General features: G+C 37.3%; 1 protein-coding gene across 2 annotated transcripts in view; it reads right to left on the reverse strand.

Moving 5' to 3' along the window:
- Window positions 1-2,533: 2,533 nt before the first annotated feature.
- Window positions 2,534-15,311, reverse strand: part of PPP4R3A (protein phosphatase 4 regulatory subunit 3A) — a 38,326-nt gene continuing 25,548 nt past the window's right edge. For both annotated transcript variants that reach the window (XM_007095294.3, XM_042990387.1), the window contains exons 8-15: window positions 14,624-14,755; window positions 14,420-14,522; window positions 12,585-12,743; window positions 6,959-7,128; window positions 5,695-5,837; window positions 4,924-5,114; window positions 4,326-4,552; window positions 2,534-3,263 (exon numbers count right to left, since the gene is read on the reverse strand). In XM_007095294.3, coding sequence (XP_007095356.2) covers window positions 3,153-3,263; window positions 4,326-4,552; window positions 4,924-5,114; window positions 5,695-5,837; window positions 6,959-7,128; window positions 12,585-12,743; window positions 14,420-14,522; window positions 14,624-14,755 — 1,236 coding nt within the window. In that variant the 3' untranslated portion in view covers window positions 2,534-3,152. The remainder of the gene's footprint in view (window positions 3,264-4,325; window positions 4,553-4,923; window positions 5,115-5,694; window positions 5,838-6,958; window positions 7,129-12,584; window positions 12,744-14,419; window positions 14,523-14,623; window positions 14,756-15,311) is intronic.

Raw genomic sequence — 15,311 nt, forward strand, 5'->3', positions numbered from 1 at the left:
CCTACGAGTCGATGGAAGAACTTACCTAGGACAGCAAAAAGGTCAAGTAAACTTCTGTCTCCAACCAGAGCTATTTTAAGGACCAAGACATCTGACTCCACTAGACATTTATCTATCTGAAGAGAGGCGCTCTACAGTTTCCTTTCAGAATTATTCTCAGGAGCCAAGATGAAAGGCAGAGAAAGGAATCAAACTGGCTTACCAGTTTATACTGGGTATCACAATATACTATTTCCCCATTTCCCCATGTTCTCTGAGTGTCCCAGTGTAACAGCAGACAATAATCCAGCCCATACAAATTTGTTTTTATAATCCTCTTGCTCAAAATGGATATTATGGCAGAAAAAGTTAATATAACCTTGTATATAAGAATTTTGAAGGTCCTAAATTTTCCTCCAAAAGTGATTTTGACCGTGCTGTTTAAACAGTTATGATAAATACCAAAACTCTGTTGAGAAACTGAAAAGTTTTCCACTTAAAGAGATCTTCTAATATCAACTGCTTGCTATTCTATTCTAATCTTGGTAACTTTACGAAGACTACTGCTTAAGGACAAAAGTAGGAGGAATGTGTCCCCCGTTCCATGCTTCTCTCCTTCATTTCCAAATTCACAAAAACTGACTTCCAGAGAAAATCATGTGCAAGATTTGAGTATAGTCAGGCAGGGAAAAAACTATCAGGCTTCAATTCTATTAAAAAAAAAAAAAAAAAAAAAAAAAAGCCAGGGTGGCATTTCTGGACCAGACAGGATATCAAGGTGTTTCATGCAGTTAATTGTAAGTCTTCTTCAGAAGTTGTTGGGAAATCACCCCACAGAAGTGCAATTTTTGTTTTTCATTTTAAGCACTGCAAAATGAGCAAAAGAACCAATAGGTATCATTAAAATGGAAAATAAGAATTTCTAACTTCACACCATTATATTTACATCTGTTTTCAAGACCGTATCTATTCAACAGTACAGGCCTTTGAGTCAGGTGGACCTGTCAATTCAAGTGTTGTCCTTCTAGCAATTTATTGCTAAGTTTCCCTCTGCAAAGTGACCAGCTGTTTTAGAACTAATTTCTATTATAGCAGTTGGTGTCAGTTTTCTGCTTCAGTACCTGTAATTGCTAATAGCTGAGAAAATGCAACTATCCATCAATGAAGGGGTATCTCTTACCTGTTATGGGCCAATAGTTAATTTAACTGCTGGACTGGAATTTATGAAAGCATGGGGCGCTCCTCCCCTCTACTCAGGAGCTGTGAGAACACCAAGACAAGTGTTCCAGGAGCCCAACCAGCAGTGAGTTTAAACTGTACAGTTAAGGCACAAACATGGGACTTGCTAGGTAACAAAGGAAGACGTAATATAATTAAACTTAAGATTTTTCTTCGCTTTATTGATAAGGTAACTTGATTAACTTCAATTATTAATAGCCAGAACTGGAGTCTCCGAAGTATCTCTAGACTGTAGTGAAATACACTTAAACGCTTATAGTTAACTATGCACCCAAAATTTGTTAAAAAAAAAAAAAAAAACAGCCAACAATAAAACTTGTTTCATGACTGTAACAAGTTACCACTTCCTGGTTTTCTTTCCAAGTATTAAATATAACCTTGTTTTTGGTACCACATGTTAGAATTTACTGAGGACTAAGCAAAAGAGTAGAAGCACACAGTGCTTGTTAGATTAACTCAGTTAAAAGTATGATACTTAAAATAGTATCATTTCCTGGATATGGATTTTTATTCACATTTGTAAACCCATTCTTAAGTTCTAAAAGCTTATTAAAAAAAAAAAAGTGAGGGTATGTGATGTCAAGGTATGTTTTCACTTCCTTAAAAGAATTTTAACACCTACGACAATAAAAGGAACCTATTTAAAAATACTGTTGCACTAAGGTGATAGCTGATGGTCCTTTGGCCACGTATTTATTTAGGGACCACCACTTACAACTCCAGCTGGTATTCCAAAGGGAGTAGTTAAAAAAAAAAGAAAAGAAAAGAAACATACAACTAATACAATTTCTCTTACTCTTCACTTTTCTTTTTATTATTCAAAAGTCAAATATGTTATTTTTAAATCATCCAGCCTCAATTTAGATTTAATGTACCGTCATTTTCCCAAGATATGAAATTTCAGAATCTCTTTGGAATACTAATTTCACGTTTCTAGGTTTAACAAAATGGTTGAAATTTTAAATTCCACTCTATTTCCCTGAATTCTCAAGACAGTTGCTGATGTAAATTTTAATATAAAATATTTAGTCACAAAATAGTATTGCTTTTGTATGCACATAGTTGTAAGATTACTTTGTTTTTGTCAATAAAAACTATACCATCTTTCATAAAACTCTAAACAAATTAAGAACTGTGATGTAGAACAAAAATTACACATGGTAAAACAGGTACCAGCACAACGTTAGGTTATATTACATCAAAAAAAGTTTTAATGGTCCCAAATATATATACTCAACAACTAAGCATACACTCAGGGGAGAAAAAAATCAAAAACAAAATGAAACCAAAAAATTATGACACAAATGACCACATCTAGAATTCCACTCAATCTTTAATCAAGTAGGGACAAATCCCCACTTTAAAAAAAAAAAAAAATCTGCAGTTTGAAGGGCAAAGGGAACAGATAAAAAAGAGGAAACTTTATATTCGCCCCTCCCCCAAAGAGGTTTTCCAAACCTGTTGTAGCTTGACTAAAATGCTCAGAATGTATGGTTTTAAAGGCAGGTCTCTTTATACAAAGAAACTGCTGGCATTCTTAACTAGTGAAGAATCAGGGCACAAGAGCCTATTCTTCTGAGTCTCAAACGTGGTCCGAGAAAGCATATTCTGATTGTAGCAACTGACCAGTCAATCCAGAGTCCCACTTACAAAACCCCTGCCCTGTTGGCTTTTTGTTTCCATTTCCTTCCCTGAGAAAAGGGCAATGTGTGGTCCAAGCTGGAGAGCTCAAAGGCTTAAGTCTTTCCCCTAAATGTATAATATCCCCTCCTCCTGCTCCATTGAATTGGCACTTGATGAGCAGAAGTCAAGTGTGGGAGGCTGATCTGGATCAGTCATTCACAAGAGACCACTGCTTTGTTGTGGATTTTGTAGGGGGGAGGGGTAGAGAACCAGTTTTCTCAACAGGTACTGATCAGAGGCAGTTGCCATTATTAGGACTCAAACTTTGCTTTCTTTGACAACGGTAGCGTGTCTTCCTTATCTTCATCCTCATCATCGTCTTCATCGTCATCAGGATAATCTACCAGACCCACGAGGCCTCCCTGTTCAGAAATAAGGTTTGTTTATTTTTTTTTTAAACTACATTTCCAGCACATATTTTAAGTCTAGATAAAGGATACAGATTCCCCCCCTCCCAATATACTGTGTGGTTACATGAGATTAGATGCAACTGAAATTCACTGTATTTTCCCTAAGTTTTCCGTAATAAAATTTTTAGTCTATAATCCTAACAAATCACCCAGGAGATGGAATCAGTAATTACTGAATTGAAAAAATGTTTTAAAATTTAATAGTGCATTAACAAACTACAGAAGATCAACAGACCAGGAGGGCAGACCATTAGAATTTTAGGAAAGGGAGTCTGCCTTTCCTTCCAGCTTCCTTTTAGACCCGTGCCTTCGCCAGAAACCACTGCAGCTCTATTTAGGAGACTGTGGAAGAAGTCCCAGTGCTCTGTGGTCCCTTCACTTCAGCATCTCTCAGATTCACTTCTTAGCCCTTAGGGGTCTCGTGCAATTGTCAAAGAAAAAACAACTGTGGGTGGGGCACTGTATTCCCGATTTAGATCAACGAATTCCACATGCCCAGTCTGCTAGTCCTGGGCAGCATAAGGTGGCCCAGGGAATGGGTTTTTATCCTAAGATTATGTCTTCTCCACATTTTTGGTGTTAAAATTTTGATCCTTTCTTATATGAAAAGAGATGATGGTTAATTCTTTTTTATAAACCTTGCTTGGAAAAATAGTGTTGGGAATGTCCAGGTATTTAATTATTTTTCTTCCACACAAGTCTTTATCTGGGTGTTAATTGGGAAAGTTGATAAAGAATAACTTTAAAATTTTGTGTATGTTTTGAAACAAATCTGAACCAGAGTTCTAAAATGCAAACCACCAAAATGATTTATTCAGACTTTGGTATTGGTCATAAAAAACTTTCAGAAATTGCTCAAGTTCTGCATACATTCAGGTAGTAGTGGGAGAATTATTCATTCCCTCTAGCTCAGAAAGGTTTGATCAGTTCCAAAAGACAGTACCCAAAGGAAATCTCAGTCACAGTTACTGTTGAACCAGATTAAATGAGAAAGGCCTGGAAGTCAAAATGTACCTTGGTAGTAATAGCTGCCGTCTGAGATGTACTTTTAGGGACAGATCCAGGAGAGCCTGGAGATCCTGGGGATCCCGGGGATCCCGGTGAACCAGGCAGATTTGCTGCAGGTGACTGGCTGGTGAGATTAGTTTTTGTTCCACTAGAGAGGGAAAGCTTGAAACTTGGGCTCTGCCGACCAGAAAGATTCGTTTTCAGAAGCACCTCTTTTTCCTCACTTTCTTTTACTAAAAATAAGAATATTGTCAATAGTTGTCACCCGTACTTGTCTTTTTTTAATCCCCCCAAATGAGGTGGCACTAAACACAATTTCCTAGCTTACTCCTTTGCTGGGGGAAAACACATGTTCAACACGCTACGAGAAGGGATGAAACCTTCCTTCTGTATCCAGTGTTTCCACCCTTCCCGAAATAATCTAGTTCTCCTATTAAGAAAATTTAGTCCATGCTTTCACCCCCAGCCATTAAGTCACATTCTGTAAAGCAACTAAGTCTTTGAAATCTAGGTCACGACACAAAGTAGATACTCGTTTTCTCAAGAAAGAGAGAAAGAAACCAGGGTGGGAAAGCTGTCATTTTTGCCCAGCTTTTCAACATACATTTCTTCCTTTCCATGAATTTACTTATTGGATCCATAATATCATCATCGTTTTTAGTTTTGTCAGATGGAGACACGACAGCTTCACCATCTTCCATGTCATCTTCATCAGTGTTAAACCACATCTCCTCTTCGTCTTCTAGTGTCCTGGCGTCTCTTCGATACCTATGATTCCTCAAAATGGACCGCATGCTAGGAGTAAAGAGAAGAAAGTAAACCGACTCCTCCGCAGACTCCTTTAGACAGTCTTCAAAGTGGGGCTCCGAATTAGACCGTCTTAACAGAGCAAGGAGAGAACAGATTTATACACAGGCTAATGAAGAACCAGACTCTACCCAACCAGATTTTTCATATATGATTGAAAAAGTCCACTATCTCTAGTATCATGGATCAGTTATTAAACTTGTTAACATCAGGAATTAATCCTAATTCATGGATTTTAAAATCTACCGTAAGTATGTGAATTCAGGCATTTAGAAAAATATACAAGATTTCTTAAGTAACTGCTAACAAAGTAATTCAAAGCAAATCAATGAAGCCCCACTGCCACATAAGTGTTGGGTTTTCTTTTTCACTATTCTAGTCTGATAAATGCCTGAGGAAGAGTCCAAGACCAAGCCAATATCCACCTACACCTTCAGGGCAACATTCACGTTGGCCATTGCAGAAAACTACAACTCCCGCTTATCCCATCCCTCCCTCCCCCAGCCAGGCCAGAAAGAGGCACCACCGTCGAACTTGAATGAATAGATTAAAAAATGTAGGAATTTACCTGTCAAGTTTGGGATTATCTTGCCTTTCTCTTTGTTGTTCAAATCTCAGTTTTAATCCTTTAAATGTCTGTACATAATCTACGTCTTCCAGCGCTTTCCAGTAATTTTCAATTACATGAGCAGTTAATGATTTTATATCTTCCTACAGAAAAGAATTACAATGATGAAAACATACAATAGGAAAATGTTACTTTTGCTGAGAGGAGGCTTAATTGTAGAGAATTCAATAACCTGCCCCAAACAGATGAACTTCATAAAATTATAAGCCAGTCTTAATCAAATGCTGAAAATGGGCCTAACTGGCTATGCTACGTACCAAAGTGTCTCCGATTTTTGGTGTATCTCAGAATTAACGGGTCTTCCCCAAGTAAATGCCCAGGTCCCACCCCAGATGATTCTTAAATTTAAGTAAGTGTGGGGTGGGATCAGCACATCACAGAAAAGTGCTAGAGACAGATGGTGGTGATGGTTGCACAACAGTGTGAGCACACTTAATGCCAATGAATTGTACACTTTTTAAAAAGGCAAATTTTGGGGGTTTCTGAGCGGCTCAGTTGGTTTCAACTCAGGTCATGAGCTGCGCTCATGCTCAAATATTTTTTTTAAAAAGGCAAATTCACATTATGTATGTTTCACCATAATTTTAAAGCATGTCAGAGATAATTCTAACACACTGTTTGAGAACCACTAGTCTACTCTATTACTAAAGATTCAGAAGTCTGTAATGAAATTATTCTTTAAATTTTTTTTAACGTTTATTTTTGAGAAACAGAAACCGAGCACGAGTGGATGGGGGCAGAGAGGGAGGGAGACACAGAATCCGAAGCAGGCTCCCAGGCTCTGAGCTGTCAGCACAGAGTCCGACGTGGGGCTCAAACCCACGAACTGTGAGATCATGGCCTGAGCTGACGTCGGCACTTAACCAACTGAGCCACCCAGGCACCCCTGAAATTGTTCTTTGAAAGTATATGGGGAAAAGTCACAATTCAGAAGCCCTCAAAGTTTTGATGTGGTTTTTGTTAATTCTACTTTCTTAAAATGATTACCATGACAGTGTTAAATCAGTCGTCAAACTATCCTGTAAAGGATTCACAGCTGCTGAGAGACTGTATTACTTTGAACTGAATCCCTTACAAGCTTCCGGTTACATGGGTTTTCTTTTTAAAATTTTCTCCAACTATAACCTCAAGCCACAATATCAATAATGCATATTCAGTATTCTCAATTAAAACCAAAATTCTAACTGGAAAATACAGAACCTACCACTCTAATAAATTCAAACATCTCTATAATGGCAGAGTTCATCAGATTGTAGCGGGATCCGTTGTTGAGAAACGCTTTGACAACTGGTTCGAACAAAAAACTTTTCATTATGTAGCGGTTGTAAAACTCATCTTTCAATCCAATAATCTTTCTCTTAAAACGAAGAGCACCTGAAACACAGAGGCATCGTTGTTCAAATTATATACCCCACTTCCATATTTTAGATTAAAAAAAAAACAAAACAAAAAAACCTGTGTAATAAATAATTCTTCGTGCAGTGTTAGGTTACCGCTTCCAGAAGTATGTACCTAAGGAACAGGGAATCACAAAAGGGTTACCAGAAAAACGTATTCTGGAAATAGTGTATGTCATGATAGAACACAAGTCTCAGAGAGTGGAAAAATTCTGGAACCTACTAATGACCAAAATGTACTTCACATCTAAAATAAGAGCTAAACAGGGCTGACAAATGAATTAAGCTTTATACTAAAGATGAGAAAACTCTAAATATGTCCTTCTACAGTCACCTTGAAAACAACAGAAAAACCATTGTTTTATTAGGGCAATCCACGTATAATTTGATATTCATTATTTTTGGACACTCTTACTATTCTGCATCAGAGTTCTGGGTTTACGATGGTTGATCTGTCAATGTGTCAGGAGAACTACTATAAACCCACAAAACTCTGCACGACCCATAACTTGCCTTCCCATAATTTTGAAATAAATTTAGAGAATGTTGCTTTTAAAACGTGGTCCTCTAGGCTTATTGCAGCGAGTATGCTTTTTAACTTTTTTCCTAATTTTCCTTTTTACAATTAGGCTTTAACTTACAGATTAAAAGGTATATTTACATCTTGAGGTATGGGGAGTTACTTAAGTCACCATTCGTCAAGATCCAAATATACTCAGACAGCTAGACAAACCCTCTTTACCTAAATGGAGTTTATCAGTAAGTTAATGCCCCAGTTATTGTAAACAGTTCAAAAAAGCATACTCACTTCATGCAGTCACATCGTCTTCGGTTGGCAAGATTAATTATTGTGTTTGTATTTTGGTTTCTTTGGAGATCATGGAAGTGGCTCGTTAAATTGCCAATTTGTTATTAATCAAGTCCTTCATGAGCAGGTAGCCAGGCAACCATGCTGACACGGTTTCTGGGTGGGAAGGCAGAGGAGTAAAGCAGCTCAATTTTTCTTTAGTTGGCAGAAAAGAGGTCCACAAGTGAATGCCCATTTAGGTACAAGCTGGTTATAAACTGCCTTAACAATGCAACTTATTGAAGAGTGTCTCTTTCTAAAGTGACACTCTGGGCAGGGAATTTCAAAATAATTTATAGAAGAGTAATTGCATTTTTTTTCAACTACTGAATTATTTTCAAATACAAAAGCATGGTGAAATTAAGACATTTTAAACAGTAAGAGGCACCTGTGTGTTAAGTCAAGCCTAACAAGGGTTTATTTTCCCAAAACAGTGATTTTAGAGTTTGGTTTTTTTGTGATGTCACTTGACAAAGGAACTTCGTGAGGCAGTTCCATTTGTCAGAATAAAAAACAATCCATTGGAGCTCAGGCCAGACGTTCAGTTTTTAGTAATTAAGGCACGAGCTATTGTTTCAAGAATTAGTACTCTGAACTCTGCAGGCTTTGTGGAGACTTGTGTCCTACCATCACACACGCTAGCTGCACCCTGTGGTCTGCGTGCGGTTCCTAGGTAATTGGTAAGAAACTCCCTTCCTAGAATTCACTAATAAGACCGAGGTGTGCAGTGGGACCACTATTTCCTCAAGAGCAGTTCTGTCCAGAAACTGCTGGTGTAGATGGAGGACGGTTCTACTGGTCTTGGTTTTGTTCCTCCTTTCCATTTGCCCTCATTTATTTATATCCAGAAGTGGGTCACGTCCACTCAAAGTCTTCCCCGAAAGCAAACCTGCATCGAGAGTATCCAACCACTACTTGCCGTTGAATAAAGGTTGCTTTCAAAAATTTACCAGTGAGTTCTATCAAGTCAAGTTGCTCAGAGTAAATTCGAGAAAGCTTCTGGGAGAGGCCACAGTGGCATAACTGGAGGACTTTCGATGTAAAGTGCACTCTGCTTCCATGCTTCCCTCTAAACTTTCTCAACATTCCAGGAATCTCTGGTGCTTCGTTTCAACCATCTCTAAAGTCATTCCTCTTTACCTCACACAACGGGAGATTTCGTGTCACAAGTTGAGACTTCTTGCCTCATATGTAACTAATGATGGCCAAATAAAGCATCTACAGTAACATTTTTATTTCATTCCTTTTATAGATGTCCACATTTTTAACAAAAAAACTAGACATGAACCCTGAAAAACCAAGGAAATGAAGACTGATAAAACTGCTCTATGTATATATCTAACCTATAAAGGCCTAAATTGTGAAAGGACTGCTGGTCTCCCCTACAGAACCGATTTGTTGGCTTTAGGATAAAAGCCTTCTAAGAAGCAGTGGATATTTAAAAAAAAAAAAAAAAAAAAAAAAAAAAAAGGCAAGTTCGGTGAAGTTCCCAACTTGTTTACATTTAACCACTCATTTATTACCTGCTGTCCTTATAATGTGGCGTCTAAATTCACCTGTAACGAACACTGTACCTAACGTTTTCTTTCAGTGTGATGTTAGCAGACTGAAAATGTTCTACCTCTCCTCAAATTTATACTTCGTTCTTTAAGAAATCGTCGATCAAAAACTCCTACTCTATACTCTACAGCCAGTCCTCGAGTGCTTATTCCTTATGACTGGCATCCTCTTCCAGAAACTACTCATGTTCTCAATCTGGGAAGACAGCCACACGGAGAATAATGTGAGAGTGAGTTAGGTTTAATGCTAACTCCGTTTGGAAAATGCAAAGAATAAAGCATAACTAAGATTTCCCTCCAATATAAACCTTCCCTGAAATGAAATCTCTTCATAGTTCTCATTAAATGTTGAGACCTTTTCTTGATGATACTGCAAGCAAAATAATGAGATCAAGAACTGCGAGCCAAAAGCCTTTTTTATCCCTCTCCTGCCACTCTCCCCCTGGACTCGTGTGTTCTACCTACCCCAGACCGTTAACATGCCACACTTTCCCCACATCTGCACATTAGCTGTGTGTTCAGCCAAGCATGTCACATTCTCCCATGACCAATACAACCCAGTTGACCTCTTTTGCAAAATTTTCCTGATCTGACTCATTCGTGGAGAATAAATTCTTTCCACTATGCTTCCAAACACACCTCAATATAGTACTTAGGGCATTGTATTTTTACAGGACTATCTCCTAATGAACTCTGATCCCTTTGACAGCTGAGTCCAGGTCTTAATCATCTTCATTTTCTTTGTACCAGGTATTTAGCATACTTCATCAAGTCTAAGATGCCACTGATTACAAGAAACTTTTTCTACTCTAAGAAAACCAAACCAACCAAACTATCATTCACAACAACATGCCATTAATTTTAAGACTCACCTTGATCTCACAGATGACAAATGTCTAAAGTGCAGAGCTTAGTACTGACAAAATAGGATAGTAGGTACTCGATACATTTATTGAAATAAATGATCAACATAATCATTTATTTAGTTTTTCCATTCTGTCCTAAACTGCCTTTCCCCGCACTTGAACAAAACCTTCTATTTTAACACGAAAGAAGTGTTCATTATGAATTCACTCTCAATTTAGTCAGGGGGCTCTCACTTTTGCTGTGGTCGGTATAGAAGGAAAGTGAAGGAGTTTAAAAAGCCCTTCTTTTGCAAATGCTGAGCTCATGGATAGTACATTAGTAAGGCAGGACTGAAATAATGCATTTGTTTTTTTTTGTTGTCCCATTTATTTTTTTGTTGTTCTTAGCAGTCTAGATTAATGCCACACATGCTCCATGTTACCTTTGGCTGAAAAAGTTTACCAAGGGTAGCATCAAAGTTTCTGGACAATCAACAGAAACTAATTTTACTAAATATCTGAAAGTTGAAAAATGAAAATATACTATGACTACGTGTAGTCTCAGTCCATACTGCTGTGTGTACATTGGCCCGAAAAACTAAGTCAACTATAGCGGTTACCCTGATAAAAATGTTTAATGTTTTTAGAAGGAAATCTACTTCTACTTAATTTTTTTTTTAATTTTTTTAACGTTTTTTTATTTTTGAGACACAGAGAGACAGAGCATGAATGGGGGAGGGTCAGAGAGAGGGAGATACAGAATTTGAAACAGGCTCCAGGCTCTGAGCTGTCAGCACTGAGCCCGACATGGGGCTTGAACTCACGGACCGCGAGATCACGACCTGAGCTGAAGTCGGCCGCTTAACCGACTGAGCCACCCAGGCGCCCCTCTACTTACTACTTTAAAGATAAAATATTGTAGAGCAAATCAACATCAGACACATCCTTATAAAAATAATGTTCTTATAATGTTAAGGATATTTTAAAAATCCATTAAGTAAAAAAATTGTAAAAGAAGTTAAAAAAAATAGCAAAAAATGGATATATGTGTATATACATATATTCAGGCCTTCAATTAGTGAATGACTGTGATGCCTTTAAACAATGACAAAACAACCAAACTTACCCATAAAAACCAAAAGACAAATTACCAGCAGACATTTTATCGAGCCTCTAAGGTACCCCCACATTGGTCTGTCAACTTACCAAAGGCTGGCTGCTACATGATCAAGTACATTCTCAAATAACCTATTTGCAATTCTGAAACATGTTTTATTTCAACAAATAGGGCCTTAACACAGTTAAGTTTTGAAAAACGTATACAACTAAGAACAATCCATGTGTTGCTCTAAGAGAGCTGACAAACTTTTCCCATAAAGGTTTACAAATCCACATTTTAGGCTTTATTAAGCCACATATGTATGGCGTCTGTAGCTTTTTTTTTTTTTTTTTTTAACAACCCTTTAAAAAACATGAAAACCACTTTTCAGCTTGTAAGTTGTGCAAAAATAGACCACAGCCTGGATCTGGTCACCTCTGAAGTCTGCCCCTCTTGCTCTGAATTGTCAGAGGTAATAAAATGTTATACTGTCCGGCACTGGTTGTTGTATGTAAAGTGATGAATCACGGTATATACACTGTATGTTAGCTAATCTGACAATAAATTATATGTTCAAAAAAATGTTATATTGTCAAATAGAAATAAACATGAGAAAAAAGTGTGCAGTCAATGAATGGACCATCTACAGACATTTGTGCTGGGCATTTTGTAACTCGGAATGTGTTTTAGGAAGTCAGTGCTGTTAGCTATCAATTTCCAAATTACAAAAATATTCTTCATGATTTAGTGTGAGACCCAGGAACGCCTAATTTATAATTAGTAATGCAGTCCTAAAAAAGTTACGGAGGTAAAATGATCTAAGGTGCCATTTTAATAATGGAATACTTTAATATGAATTTTGTAGATGCACACCAACCCCTTTGCTTATATAACTGAGAAATATGCAAATGAGGAAAATCATCTCAAAATGTGGTGAAATTATATAATCAGTGTAGTTTCCTATTAGAATGTAGGTCTCTTGACCTGAAATCCATGATCTGTTCTTAGGCAGTTAAGACCCAAAGGTACCAACAACATGATAATATATCAATAATAAATAATTCCACCAGAAGTAACACTTACATAATGCCAAGAAAGCATGCTTTGAGGCCATAAGAACTAGCACTCTCCGGAGGATGTCCTTATTAATAATGTAGTTCTTTATGTGGTAGGTATGGTGCTCCACACAAAATGTTAACAACTCCAGTACAAGTGCCAACAACTGGGCAGTCTGAAAATCATCTAAAAACAAAACACAATTGTATTTAATGACCAATATTCTTTTCCTTTCCAAATGTAAGTATCTAAACTCCAATCAAGTAAAATCCTATCAATCCAAAATTTTATTTTTTATATGTTTATTTACTTGGGGGGGGGGGGGCGGTGGATAGAGAGAGAATCCCAAGCAGGCTTCCAGCTGTCAGTGCAGAGCTCAACACGGGGCTTGACCTGACAAACCGTTGAGATTGTGATCTGAGCTGAAATCAAGTCAGATGCTTAACCAACTGAGCCACCCAGGTGCCCCAACCCCAAATTTCAAGTTAAGGAAAAGGGAACAAACAATGGATTCCTATCCTACCTAATGTGCCAAGAACCGTGCTTTACATTTTCTTCAGCAACTCTAAGAGGAATTTGTTTCACAAAACCCAAGTATGAACAGCAAGGCAGAGAGGAGACATGAATCTATTAGATCTGCTTTATTCCAAGGTGCAAGAATGCTCTACCATGTCTTAACACATCCCTCATAGGATGGACAGCACACATGGCACAGGAGGGCTTGAAAGATACCATCTGGTCTTTGGTGGAATTATTCTCTCTGCTCCTATGATTCCAATGTGTTTTGTGGCTCCTTTATTACACAGGATGAATCCACACTGAGTTATAATCGTTGGCTTATCTTTCTTCCTCACCAGGCAGAAAGCTTCTGGAAGTATTTTACTTACTTTTTTCATTTCCCCCATTTAGCCCCTAAAGATTATATACAGCACAGTGCCTTCCACACAACAGGTTTTTAATAAATGTTTAAAGAACTAAATAAATGTGTTTGGAAAAAAGCCTTAAGCTTTACCTAGTACAAATAAAATAGAAAAATGAATTATCATGGTTCCCAGACTTAATCCTAGAGTCACAAAAAACTAAATTTAACATTTATTTTCTAAGCGGTATGTAAGTTATATTGTACTGATAATTCATCGAGAACAAAATCATCTTCTCGAAACATCAATAAAGGATTTCCCTTGAACATCCTAAAACTACTCTCTGGGGGCACCTGGGTGGCTCAGTCAGTTGAGTGTCCGACTTTGGCTCAGGTCATGATCTCACAGTTTGTGAGTTCGAGCCCCGCGTCGGGCTCTGTGGTGACAGCTCAGAGCCTGGAGCCTGCTTCCAATTCTGTGTCTCCCTGTCTCTCTGCCCCTCCCCTGCTCATGCTCTGTCTCTCTCTCTCTCGCAAAAATAAACATTAAAAAAAAAAAAATTAAAAAAAACCCACTCTCTGAAATACACACACGCAAGCTAAAGGAATGAAATGCAGAAATAATGAGTCATCAGTATATGAATAATCCCCCATGGAAAGAAAGAGCTTAATAGTGAGCACAGCCTTGCTCTGCACATCTGGAGTGCAAATAACAAAATTACTTTTTTCATAATTACTTCCTTCTATTTTTTTAACCTATGTAAATAAAAATAAAAAAATATGAATATTGCCTTAAAAACTTTTAAAATTCTGAAAGCAACAATTATCTCCTATTATGTTTTATTGTCTTCAATTATAGCACTTTTAAAGAAATTTTACCTTGAGCACCTTTTTTGAAAATGTATCCAAATGACTTGAACTTTTAAAGACTATTACTCTACATCAACTCTGAATTTCAGAATTCAAGAACAAAGAACTTCACTACCAACCTGCATTATCTTACCTTTGCTGGGTTTGTCTTCTGTTGTATTTGCCAGTAAAGGAGCAGTGAGGACATGCATACAGTGCTTATAAAAGAAACCCAGAAACTCCGTCTTCTCTGTTTTCTAAGGAATCAAAAACACTTCCATGAACTTTAACGGCATTGGTTCCTACCAGCAATAAACAATATACTAGTATGAAAATGAGAAAAATGCCTGTGGCTTACATTGGCAGTAGCTAACATGTTCTCTGGGTCAACTAAAGTTCGAAGCAGGCCCATAAGTTGGACTGCTCCTCCAAGTTCAGGGTCTGTATCACAAATCATATGTTCTATAATGAGGTTGATGAGCAAAATATCCTGGTGAGAAAAGTACATACAATAAGGATCACTTACTATGAGTGGGAATGTAAAAGCACACACTATGACACGCTACAGCATTATACTAGCTGCCTTGTTAACTGCAAACAAAAGAAATGACTAACTTCTTTAACAGGATATACGGCAGTGTTTCCCTCAAGCACGCTACAGGCACATTTACACTAAGTAGTACAGAAAAGAAAGTCTCTTTCTTTCTCTCTGATCTTTAAATCCCTTCGATTAAGGCAAACACAAAGTTCATTTGGTGCCAGGAGAGCTTTGTACTTCTTGATAACAAAATTTCCCTTCTGAAGACAGCTAATGGGCTTTCAGTTTAATAGTAAGAATATTTAGCTAGAATTTACAGCATTGTTCTATTTTCACTGCATTTCTATAGATTCCTTCTACTTATGGCAAATGATATCTGTATGTGTTCTCCATTTATGGAAATGATACAAAATTTCCATTTAAAATAAATTTAGTTGGTACCTAAATGTGTGAAGTTAGAAGAAACAAGATTATGGTATTTAGATAGCATAGAGAACAAATGTATTAT

Source organism: Panthera tigris, chromosome B3, assembly GCF_018350195.1.
Source record: "Panthera tigris isolate Pti1 chromosome B3, P.tigris_Pti1_mat1.1, whole genome shotgun sequence".
NCBI classification, from domain to species: domain Eukaryota; kingdom Metazoa; phylum Chordata; class Mammalia; order Carnivora; family Felidae; genus Panthera; species Panthera tigris.